This window comes from Budorcas taxicolor, chromosome 9 (genome assembly GCF_023091745.1).
Source record: "Budorcas taxicolor isolate Tak-1 chromosome 9, Takin1.1, whole genome shotgun sequence".
Classification (NCBI taxonomy): Eukaryota; Metazoa; Chordata; class Mammalia; order Artiodactyla; family Bovidae; genus Budorcas; species Budorcas taxicolor.
The window spans coordinates 95131242-95143971 of record NC_068918.1 but is presented as its reverse complement, the minus strand read 5'-3'; the positions used below and the strand labels follow the sequence as shown (position 1 = coordinate 95143971).

Genomic DNA, 12730 nt, shown 5'->3' with positions numbered 1-12730 from the left:
AATCTGTAAATCACCCAGGGAAGAATGGACATTTTAATAATATTAATTCTTCTAATCCATGAACATGGGATATCTTTCCATTTGTTTGTGTCCTCTTCAATTTCTTTCATCACTGTTTTTTAAGTTTCAGTAAACAGATCTGCTACCTCTTGGTTAAACTTACTTCTAAGTACTTCATTCTTTTTGATGCTATTATAAATGGAACTGTTTTCTGAACTTCTTTTTTTGATACTCCGCTGTTGTTGATCAGTTGATAAGTCGTGTCCAACTCTTTGCAACCCCATGGACTGCAGCATATCAGGCTCCTCTGTCCTCCTCCACTATCTCCCAGAGTTTGCGCAAATTTGCCCATTGAGTCACTGATGCCATCAACCATTTTATTCTCTGCCGCCCCCTTCTCCTTTTGTCTTCAATCTTTCCAATCATGAGGGTCTTTTCCAATAAGTCAGTTCTTCACATCAGGTGACCAAAGTATTGGAGCTTCAGCTCCAGCATCAGTCCTTCTAATGAATATTTAGGGCTGATTTCCTTTAGGATTGACTGGTTTGATCTCCATGCAGTCCAAAAGACTCTTTCGAGTCCTCTCCAGCACCACGATTTGAAAGCGTCAATTGCTTGGCCCTCGGCATTCTTTACGGTCCAACTCTGTTAAGTCAGTGTACAGAAATCCGACTGCTGTTTTGGACGCTGATTTTATATCCTACAATCGTTTACTAGTTCTAACGCTTCTTCAGTGGCGTCTTTAAGGTTTTCTATATATGAGATCATGACATCTGCAAACAGGCTTCACTTCTTCCTTTCCAATGTAGGTGTCTTTTATTTCTTTTTCTTGCCTAGCTACCCTGGCTAGAGTACTATGTTGCACAGAAATAGTGACAGTGGACACCCTTGTCACATTCCTGGTCTTGGAGGAAAAGCCTTCAGCCATTCACCATTACGTATGGCGTTAGCTGTGGGTTTGTCATATACGGCCTTTATTATGTTGAGGTACATTCTTTTTATACTTAATTTGTTGAAAGTTTTTATCATGAAAGGATGTTAAAATGGACATATATAAATAAGTATAAATGTAAATACATAAGGAAAATATTAAAACTAAAATATTAAAACTAAAGAGAGGACAGATAGCAATGTAATAATATCGTAATATTAGTACTGACAATAATAATTGCTTTTAACAATGGGTAGTAGAATCATCCTGGAAGAAAATCAATAAACACTGAACTAGAACTGTTTTATATCAAGTGGGCTTAACAGACATATGTAGCACATTTCCATCCAATAGCAGAATATACAGTCTTCTTAGGTAAAAACAACATAATATTCTCTAGGACTGGTATGTTAGTCCACAAAATAAATCTTAAAAATTTAAGGCTAATGTGACATTAAGTGTATTTTCTGATAACAATGGTGGTTGTTGCTCAGTCACTAAATCACGTCCGACTCTTCGTAATTCCATGGACTGTAGCACACCAGGCTTCCCTCTCCCTCACCAGCTCCTGGAATTTGCCCAAGGATAACAATGCTATGAAACTAGAAATCAGTAAGAGGAGGAAAACTGGAAAATTCACCAATCTGTGGAAATTAACACATTCTTGACCAAACAATAAGTCAAGGGAGAAATCAAAAGGAAAATCAAAATGTATCTTCAGGCAAGCAAAAATGGAAATACAACATACAAAAACTTAATGCAATAAACGCAGTTCTAAGAGTGAAGTTTATAGCAGTAAATCCGTATATTAAGAAAGATCTCAAACCATGTAACGTTACATTTGAAAGAACTAGGAAAAGAAGATACCAAGTCCAAAGACAGCAGGGAGTGTGTGTGTGTGTTGCTTCAGTCTTGTCTGACTCTGCGCAACCCCATGGACTGCAGCCTGCCAGGCTCCTCTGTCTACGGGATTCTCTAGGACAACACCAGAGTGGGTTGCCATGCCCTCCTCCAGGGGATCTTCCAGACCCAGGGATCGAACACATGTCTCTTATGTCTCCTGCATTGGCAGGCCGGTTCTTTAACACTAGCACCACCTGGGAAGCCCCAACTTACCAAGACTGAATTACAATGAGACAGACAATCAGAACAGACCAATGAGTCAGTAACTAAAAACATTCCAACAAAAGCTCAGGACCAGATGGCTTCACTGGTGAATTCTATTAAACATTTTTTAGAAAGAATTAATGCTAATCCTTCTTAGACTCTTTCAAAAAACTGAAGGGAAAGGAATACTTCCAATCTCATTTTACAAGGATAGCATCACCCTAATACTGAAAACAGCCAAGGATACCACAAGAAAAGAAAATCACAGGCCAATATCCCTAATGACTACTGATGCAAAAATCCTCAACAAAGCTGTGTGTATGCTCAGTCACACAATCATGTCCAACTCTTTGCAACTCTATGGAATGGACAGTGCAGTGGCGGTGCAAGAAGCTGTGCAAAGGAGACAAGAGCCCTGAAGATGAGGAGCGCGAGGGCCGGCCACTGGGAGCTGGCCATGGCCCGCTGAAAGCCACCACTGAAGGGGACCTTCTTACAACTACATAAGCAGTTGCTGAAGAACTCATCGACCATTCCACAGTCATTTGGCATTCAGCAAACGGGGATGGTGAAAAACACAATAAATGGGTGCCTCTTGAGCTGACCAAAAATTAAAAACTCGTCGTTTTGAAGTGTCACCTTCTCTTATTCTGCACCACAATGAACCACTGCTTGGACTGTGACATGTGATGAAAAGCAGATTTTACACCACAGCTGGTGATGTGCTTCCCAAAGCCAAACCTGCACCAAAAAAAGGCCATGGTGACTGTGGGCAGCATTTACCATGGTGGTCTGCTGCTGGTCTGATCCACTACAGTTTTCTGAATCCCGCTAAAACCATTATATCTGAGAAGCACGCTCAGCAAATTGATGAGATGCACCGAAAACTGCCACGCCTGCAGCCCACACTGATCAGCAAGGGCCCAGTTCTTCTCCATGACAATGCCCAGCTGCATACTGCACAAGCACCACTTCAGAGCTGGAGGGACCGGGTTATGGAGCTCTGCTCACCCGCCACGGTCACAGCAGGCGGGTGCCAGCCAGCGACCACTTCCTCACGCATCTCAACCCAGTTTCGCAAGGGAAACACTTCCACAGCCAGGAGGCGGCAGAAAATGCTTTCCAAGAGTTCATAAAATCCCAAAGCATGGATTTCTATGCTACAGAAATGAGCTTATTTCTCACTGGGAGAAGTGTATTGATTGTAATGGCTCTTATTTTGATTAATAAAGATGTGTCTGAGCCTAGTTACAATGATTTAAAATTCACAGTCCAAAACCGCAGTTACTTTTTCCATCAACTTTATATTAGCAAACTGAATTCAATAGTACATTAAAAAGACTGTACACCTTGAGCACCTGGAACTTATCCCAGGGATGCAAGGATGGTTCAACATTCCCAAATCAATCAATGTGATATACCACAATAACAAAATGAAAATGAAAAATTATATGATTATCTCAATAGATGCAGAAAAGGCATCTGACAAAATTTAACATCCTTTTTCTTCACAAAGATCCCAATATACTGGATGGTAAAATGTCTTCCAAATAATTTTTAAAAAGTGAAATTACATTTCATTATGAATAATAATACTTTTATTTTCATTTTAAAACTGATATATGGAACCTTCATCAGAAGACTTAACTGCAGAGATAATATAACACCACCAAAATTACCAAAAAAAAATCACAGCACTGGTTTTCCAAACGTAGTAAAGATTTTATCAATTCACTTATGAAAGGGGAGATGACATTCATGGGGGTCTACTCTTCTAGTCTAAGGAGTGAGAGATTTATTTCAAAGTTATACAAATAAGCAACAAAGAAATGAAATTTCTAGAAGCAGTAGTGGTATCAAATTAGCAAAAACAAAATGAACAGAATGTTAAAATTTTAGACAGGAAACCTACATATAAAAAAATTCTATTTCTGAAATTGGGAAATAAGGCTATAGGTCCTACATGACTACATAAAAAGTGACTAGACATGCAGATGTCCTAAAGAAGGACCTGCAGGAAATGAATAGGAGACTATATTTCTTTTTGGTGAAAGTGAAAGTGAAGTCACTCAGTCGTGTCCGACTCTTTGCGACCCCATGGACTGTAGCCTACCAGGCTTCTCCATCCATGGGATTCTCCAGGCAGGAATACTGGAGTGGGTTGCCATTTCCTTCTCCAGGAGATCTTCCCAACCCAGGGATTGAACCCGGGTCTCCCACATTGTAGGCAGACACTTAACCATCTGAGCCACACATATTACCAAATGAGATTCTAAAACAAAGTAAGGAGCCTGCACACACAGCTGTCAGTCAGGCTAAAGCATCAAGAGCTAAGATACAAAGTGCACTATGATTTGTTTAGGGTTTATTTTGTTTTGATGACATCAGCTGAAGGACATGTCTTGTGAGCGCAGGCAAGCACGACTCAGAGGCTCTCCTGGGTGCGGGTGCAGCCTGGAAGGTGGGTTGGTAGTCACACCAGCTCCAGGCCAAAGGGAGACAGCTGCTAACCTAATCCCTAATCTAGATTATTTTCAATTGTCAAAATACCCAGGGGCTGAGGTCAGGACAATCTGGGGCTTAAAATTTCAATTCTTAGATTATGTGAAAATTCTTTCATGAATAGAATGTCTCTGAAATTGGATTCATTTAGAATATTTTTTAACAAGAGCCCTTCAGGGCTCACAGATGAAGAGCAACAGATGTCCCACTTGTTAGCGGCATCATAAATCAGGCGTCCTGACACTCAACTACTGCTTCTCCCTACATGGTTTGCAGGCTTCCTGTCTGATGCCTAGCGTGTGCTGAATCCAGGTGTCTTCACAGGCACAGGCTCTGGGCTGGAGCAAATTCTAAATAAAAGGGTGAAACAACTGAAACAGACCCATGCGTCACAGGCAATGTCAAGACCGTGCAGTCACCTCTCCCACCAAAAAGGTGAGAAGGAAGCTGGTACATCTTTCTCTGTGAAGGTACAGCTGGAAACTTTACTTCTGGTTACAATTTATGATTAGTAAATAATTTCTGGAAAATGATACAGCTTATTAGACATCATGTCTTAAAAGATAAGATCATCTGGGAAATATCCTCACAACTTTAATCCTCTAGTATTAAAGTTAAAAAAAAGTGGGATATCATAAGATTTCAATTCATTAAAAGAATCAACAGATGCAGACCGGCATGAAGACGTTAACCATGGCTGTTTGGGGACGTGGAGTCAGGATGACATCTACAAGTAAGCCCACAAAGGCGTTCTAAAGTTGAATGAGGAAGAAGGCTGACATAGACGCTTTTCCTCTTGTGACTCTGGGTCTGGAAGCCCCGGTGAGCCTCTCCTCAGATGACTTCACTCTGAAGGAGGGCCCAGAGGATCCAGAGGCTTCACTCTGGTTTGACAGCCAGATTCTGCAGCTTCTTCTGTGCACACTTTTTCTAGAGAAAGCAAACTTACCTTGAAACCAAGTTGGGAGGTTTTAACATCTGAATTCTTTTAAAAGTTTGGTACTTGATATGAAAGATTTATGGTATAAAGACAGATATTTTACTTCAATCTTTGATAGAACTGATTTATTCTGAAGATGTTGAGTGGTGGACTTACCCAGAAGATGACTAATATCTTCTCCACTGGTCAGGCTCATACTGTCTACTTCCTGTACCAAACAGATAACAAAACAAAAAATAAGAATTAAATTTCTCTAAAAATCAAACAGAAAAAATTGACACATTTCTAAGTATGTACAAAAACATCTGAGCTGTATTTGGGCCAGAACTTTATTGTCTTTTTAGCTGTGGCCACCTGTCATTAAAATTTTGTTCCATAATTATTCATTAAAGTAGGAAGCAATTAATTAAGAGGCAGTCCTGTTGGTGGAAGGAAGCACTGTCAGAACTGTTCCCCTCAACTCCAGGGCCACCGTCTGCAAGGCATCTACGCAGCCACTGCTGCCAGGGATGTTTGCAAACGGCCCTTCCCATGCAGATGGCACCTGGGATGTTCTGCCAAGAGCAGGAAAGCACCAGGGTGGCTCCCTCCGCAGTAGAGCTCAAGGCTTCCCCACCCCTGCCCTCGGGGCTGCTGCCCACTCTCTGGCATCGCTAGGGGCAGAAAAGAACCATTCTGCAAGTAAAACAGGTGATGGCTTTTCACATTTAAAATGTAACACTTTTCCAGCAAAAGTGATGGGCAGCCTTGTCACCTGCACCCCTCAGGAGGGTGACAAGAGAGGGTCACAGCAGTGGCCAGAATGAGGTTTCCAGGCAGCATCCTTGTTATCACAGATGATCAGAGGCAGCTTTACAACAGCCCAGGCCTCCTAGGAATCACCACTGAGAAGTGAAAATCTGAAGAAATCACAGGCAAATTTGTAGCTACCAACTGTGGAATTTAACACATCATTTCTCACCAACAGCATGAAGAGGTTAAACGTTCTCACTTTAGCTGCCGGCTAGCATTTTAAAAGTTCCGAAAGCTTTGATGTCCACCCCTTGGTGAATAGAGGTTCACACCTCTGCAGGTCCCAGGTCCCCACCCTTGTCTCATTGGCTCCCAGCCCAGAAAGGCTCCCAGCCCTCAGTTCTCACCTCTCTGCCCAGCCCAAATGGAGCAGCTCAGCTCTCATCAGGTCAGGGGCCCTAGGGGCAGCCATGGGAAACCTGCTTGTTAACTCTGTCCTGAAAACAGTGACAACTTTCTGCTTGGACTGCTTGAGTATCTCCAAAAAATACTATAAAAAGGGCTCAAAAGTAGATAAAACACAGCAAAAAATGTGCTGGCTAAGTGAAGACGACTCATTCAACCACATTAAGGAGGTGAAAAAATGGATTACCTCACCTGAAAACACGTGTTCCTGTTCTAATAAAAGACCGAATGCACACATGTGTGTGTGTATAAAACACATTGTGTGTGGAAACATACGTGCACTGCAAACATTTTTTGAGCACCTTCCGTATCGGGCAACGTGCAAGGACACAGTCTGCTTGCTTGTATGTGTCCAGTCAGACGTTCCAGTTTCTCCCCCAACCCCAACTCCTAAACTGCCAAGTCTGATACCGAAGCAGCACTCACCACCTCCTCTGCCTCCAACCTGAGGCCCCCAGAGAAGTGTTTCAGCCAAAACCCTCTGGCACTACCACCCCTGGACTTTGGTGGGGCTCCTGCAGCACCCACAGAGCAGGGGTTTCCTCAGAGGCCACCTGGCAACCGTCTGCCCTGAGCCTGCAGGGAAAGCACCCCAGGGTGGCGGGCCAGCGCGGGAACCACCGGCACCCGACCTCCGGCTTCGCTCGCAGAGCTGATGGTCCCTCAGGTCCACAAGTCGACCTGGGCCCGAGACCTACAGGAGGTTCGGCAGTGGGACCCGCAGGGCCCAGAGCGCAGGTCACCAGCAGAGTGGAAGGACCGGGGAGACAGCACATCCCCCCCAGGGCCTCTGCTCTGCCAATGTGCTCGATGCCCACAGGCGGGCTGGACGACTCACCAGACACATAGGCCTTGCTGGCATGCGTCCTCGAACCCTCTTGTCAGCCCAAAGTGGTGACAGCCCTGGCCTTGTGCTCCGGCAGGTGACACCTCCTTCCCTGGCCTCCCAGACCTACCCCTTCCCAGAACCTCAGACCCTGCCAGACCGACGGGGGAGATCGGCAGGCACCAGCTTCCCGTCTGTCCTCTGGTCCAGGCCCAGAGGGACACCAGGCCCTCAGCGCGACCTGCCCACTCTCTGACCCGCATCACCGACAGCACTCAGCCTGACCTCAGCCTCCACGGGGCCGTCCATACACGCAGGGCACGGTACATGGGCAGCTCCCTGGGGCTGCCCCCAAGACCCCTGCCGTTTAGTTACGAGGGCACCGAGAGAAGACCCTTGCCGTCTAGTCGCGAGGGCTACTAGCGAAGACCCCTGCCATCTAGTCATGAGGGCTCTCAGGAAAAGATCCCTGCCCAGGGCACCAGGGCTGACGTGAGGGTCTGCTCTTCCACCCTAAGGAAGTCTGTTTTCCAATCTGCATGAGGAGGGATTCCTAGACACCACTGTCTGCCAACACAATCTGGAGAGACTGTTCACTGTAGAGCCAAGGAAAGCAGTTCCTCCTTTGATGTTAACATGCCCTGACAGCTCTGGGAAGTAAAGAGGAAGCCAATATTCCCACCTCCCCTGGCCAGTGACCAGAGGAAACGCTGATCAGGCCAAGGGCAAGGGCCTGGGGAGGGCTTGGTGTTTAAGCGATGGCTTCTGGTCGCGTGCTTAGTGATGGCTGAAACCACACAGGCCAAGCCTGCAGTCAGTGTGCTTTGTTTCCTTGCTTTACTTTGTGATTAAAAAACAGCTGTAACTGAGGTATAATTGACTTTTCTTTTTAACAGAAAAAAACTCTAACAGGACAGGTCAATGTACAAATATTAAGAGAAACTCTACAGTCAATGCAGGAGAAGAGCAAGATCAAGAAGAGACCACTCTGACACGTGGAGGCCCGGGATATCAGTCTCTTCCCTCCAGGTCAGAGGTCAGGGAGAGCCCTGGGGGCACTGCCTTTGCAGGATTTCAGGCAGCGTCTACTTGGCTGGACCCGAGTGAAGTAAGAAAAGAAAGGCTGTAGCCTGTACTGTTCTGCAGGCTTCAAATTCAAGGCCCACCGGGTCCAAGTTCCCCAGTGCGGGCAGCACAAGGCCTGCTCCTGACGGTGTGTCCCCAGGACACGGCCCGCCCCCTGCACTCACCCCGCAGGCTGTCCCGACGCAAAACAGCAGCAGCAAAGACCTTGGGGCTCGGAGCAGAAGGACGCCAGGGCACCAGGCTGACGCCCCTGAGGCGGCGCAGGGAGGCCCGTCAGTGGGCTGCTGGGGTCAGCCACGCGCGCCCACAGGCACTGCTGGTCCCGGGAGTTGTGCCCCCCCGTGGTCACACCCTTGCCCACCTGTGCCCAGCTCGGCCTGCAGCCTCCCCACGGGGCTCTCCCGAAGCCCGAGCCAAGGAGTGAGGAAGGCGGCTGTTCTCACGCACTCGACGGGAGCTCGACCGGGAGACGGCCAGGCAGGCGCTCTGGGCGGCCTCCCCTCCGCGTGCGAAGCGGGGGCGCGGGCTCTGGAGGAGGGCCGAGCCGGCCGCGTCGGGTCGGGCAGCGGAAGACGACCGCGGCCCCTCCTCGCTCCGCGGGGCCTGGTTCCGGGGGTCGGCATCTCACTGGTACAGGGATGGGGCTCGGAGCCGCCACTGCTCCTCAGCCCACTGCACACGCCGAGGCCCCCGGGCCAGCACAGAGGCCAGGTCCAGTGAGGACCGCGTCGCCTCCGCGCGCAGCGCCGCGGGCTCTAGGCGTGACCGACCGCCGCCTCTCCGGCTTCTGCCCGGGGACCACTGCGGCAGCAGCTGCTGCAGCTCCCGCCCCAGGCCGTGGCCCCGAACCAGCCCGCACCAGCCCCTTTCCTCAGAGTTCCTCTCCACCTCAGAGGCTCTCTGCACCTCACAGCCCCTCTCCTCAGAGCCCCTCTCCTTCTCAGAGCCCCTCTCCTTCTCAGAGCTCCTCTCCTCAGAGCTCCTCTCCTCCTCAGAGCTCCTCTCCTCAGAGCCCCTCTCCTCTGAGTTCCTCTCCTCCTCAGAGCCCCTCTCCTCAGAGCCCCTCTCCTCCTCAGAGCTCCTCTCCTCAGAGCTCCTCTCCTCAGAGCCCCTCTCCTCAGAGCCCCTCTCCTCAGAGCCCCTCTCCTCCTCAGAGCTCCTCTCCTCAGAGCCCCTCTCCTCCTCAGAGCTCCTCTCCTCAGAGCCCCTCTCCTCAGAGCTTCTCTCCTCACAGCCCCTCTCCTCAAAGACTCTCTCCTCACAGCCTGTCTCCTCAGTGCATAAGGTGGCGGAGGCCGGGGTGAGCCCCTTTCTCCTTCCGGGCTTACATGTCTCCAGGTCCCTCTTTCTCTCAGAAACCCCTTCCCCGGACTTCCCTGCTGGTCCAGTGGTTAAGAATCTGCCTGCCAATCCAGGGACGCGGGTTCGACCCCTAGTCTGGGAAGACCCCACGAGCCGCAAGGCAGCTGAGCCCGCGAGCCCCAACTAGAGAAAGCCCTCGCTCAGCGACGGTGACCTAACGAAGCCAAGAATAGATCAATAAAATTCAAAACCAAAACCATCTTGCCCTGGCTTCTCTAAGGAGGGCCGTCAGTCTTAAAGTTACCAGCTGAGATTCCCCACGCTCCACTGCCCAACTAGGGGCCGTGTCCTTACACACCATGCGGGTGTGAGGACAGACAGGGACCCCCCTCCGCCCCCACCCCCGTGTCAGAGGGACTTGCCCTCAACTGTGAGTCCACAGCACTGGGGTCCCCTCTGATTCCAGGGTGGACACAGACCTGCCTACATGTGGGGGCCCTGTCTGTGGTTTCGTCGTCAACCTCAGCCCCTTCTCAACTGGAAATCCTCTCAGACACACTCGGAACCATGGAAAAGCTGGTATTTCCCTACTCTTGGTGACACTGTGCTACGTAACTGTTCAGACAGCTTGGCTGGCACCGGGGGAGGGAATCCGTGCTTACTCCAGACCGCGGCTCCTCAGGGGTGGACGCCACCGACTGACTGCTCAGCCAGCCCGTCTGGAGGCCTCGGGGGGCACTGGGAGGCATGATTGGAGAGCAGAGGCTGAAGGGGAAGCAGGGTGAAAGGAACAGCTGCAGCAACTGTGACTCACTGTGGGGGCTTTTCTCCCCTCCAGAGGTGGGGCCTCATGGAACCCTACTGCGGACCCCAAATATCCGCTAAGTGTGCAGATCCTTCAAGAACCAGCAGGAGGAACACAGCCCTCAGGCCACCCACGGGACCAGGGTCACCCCAGGAGTCCTGGGTCACGCCGCCGTGATGACTGGCAGCAGTCAGGCACAGCAACGAGAGGCCGGAGCACGGCATGCACCTCAAAGGCTGCAAAAGTAACAGGAAGATTACAGGTGTTTGCATTTGCAAAGGTAAAAGCAGCAATCTTAGGAGATTCAAAAGTCTATACAGTTTGGCTCTCAAAACTGCACAGAATCTGAATTTAAAACCTGATATGAGGGTTTCAGTGCTTTTAAAGTGTAGATTACTGTATATGAAGTTCATCCTCATGTTTGAAACCAGGTGTCTGCATCAAACATGCAGGAAAAGACTCACCCTGCTTCCTAGGTCACATTCTGAGGCTCCTCGGTTCCTCACAGGACATAAGGAGATGCCGATACTGGCAGAATGCTACTTTCTGCGTGACCTCGTTAGAAGGATGTGCGTGTATACAGGGGCTTCCCGGGCAGCACTAGTGCTGGAGAGCCCACCTGCCAATGCAGGAGGCCCAGGATCCATCCCTGGGTCGGGAAGATCCCCAGGAGGAGGACACGGCAGCTCATTCCAGTATTCCTGCCGGAGAGCCCCAGGGACAGACAGAGCCTGGCGGGCTACAGTCCATGGGGTCACAAAGAGTCAGACATGGCTGCAGTGACTCGGTACGCACGCACGCACACGCGTATGTAACCTTCACAGGAGCTTTCTTGTGAGTAAATTATGAAACTGGGTCTTGGGCAGCTGAACGAATTAACAGAAGATGAATCAGGCGGCAGGCTGGTGCCCAGCATGGTGATTGCCTCTGCACTTGAGCAGGCGGGGCTCCCAGGCCTGTGTATTTTCCTGCTCACTCACTTGCAAACATACAACCTACTCCCAAGCAGCCATGAGGCAGGCCCAGAACGCCCGTGGGCCTCTTACCTGGCCCCTGGTCCCTCCAGTGCTGTCCGTGGCCAGACCGGCTGTACCCGGAGCTTGTCCCGTGGGAGCTGGATCCCTGTCGGCCCCACCGCCCTGTGGGGACACGCGATGGCATGTCAGCAGCTACACGCGCCTGACCCCAAGTGGCAGTTGTTCTTAGGAGTGAGCAAGGTGGCCCTGGGCTGGTAGCTTTCAAACTCCTGGCGTCCCTTCCATCAGCGGGAAAGCCCATGAAAAACACAGGCTCTGGGGCCGGCCTGGGTTGGGGCTGCTTTAAGCTTATGCCCAGGAGAGTCTGTGTTGGTGATGAGCAGGGCGTTCTGTTGGGTTCCTCCAGGCAGGGCCTCCTCGGTCAGCTGCTCTGTGCAGTGGACTAGACACTGCTGTGCCTGGAGCTAGAAGCCCAGGCCCACAACACTGGCCGCCACCCCGTGGGCTCCGGGACACAGCGGGCCTCAGCAGGCGGCCCTCTCCCAGCTCTTCATGAACCCCACCAGCAGGTGAGCCACTCCCCCTCACTTCTTCTCCTAAAGCCCTACCCCTGCTGCCCTCTGCTTGTCTCTGCTGGGACGCAGCACTAGCGACTCTAAGTGCAAATTTAAATGTGGTTGTAAACAGTGTCTCGGCACTTCCTGCTGCTCTACGAAGGAAGGAGGCCGAGCCTGCCCAGTGCTGGCCCCAAGGTGAACCAGCGCTCGGCGGACACAGGCGGGAGGATCCTCACTGGCCCAGCACCGTGACCGCTGCCCTCCACATACACTCTGACCTGGGCGCTGCCTGGAAGGTACCAGGACAAGTGTCCCTGGCACAGCCCTGTCCAGGAGGAGGAGGCAGCGTTTGGTACAGGTAACCGAGAATGCTGGGCTGGGTTCAAGGGGCTCAGTTCTGCCACCAAGAACCTGCATGGTGTTGGTGGGTCACTGGGGCATAGAGGACTGAACCAAAGAACCTCAGGCTGTTAACAGTTTCCTCCACAACCTGGGATAAC

General features: G+C 50.1%; 1 protein-coding gene across 6 annotated transcripts in view; it reads right to left on the bottom strand.

The window, feature by feature from the left end:
• Positions 1 to 1193: 1193 nt before the first annotated feature.
• FAM120B (family with sequence similarity 120B) overlaps positions 1194 to 12730 on the bottom strand; it is a 68235-nt gene continuing 56698 nt past the window's right edge. For 3 of the 6 annotated variants that reach the window (XR_008199908.1, XR_008199910.1, XR_008199909.1), the window contains 4 exons: positions 11743 to 11835; positions 10706 to 10932; positions 5637 to 5688; positions 3627 to 5470 (listed from right to left, as the gene is read on the bottom strand). Coding sequence is in view for 3 of the 6 variants with exons in the window: in XM_052645758.1 (XP_052501718.1) it covers positions 5648 to 5688; positions 11743 to 11835 (134 nt within the window). In the remaining 3 variants the exon portion in view is untranslated. Of the gene's footprint in view, positions 1500 to 3626; positions 5471 to 5636; positions 5689 to 10705; positions 10933 to 11742; positions 11836 to 12730 lie in introns of those variants that run through there. The other 3 variants (XM_052645758.1, XM_052645757.1, XM_052645759.1) reach the window with 3 other exon arrangements.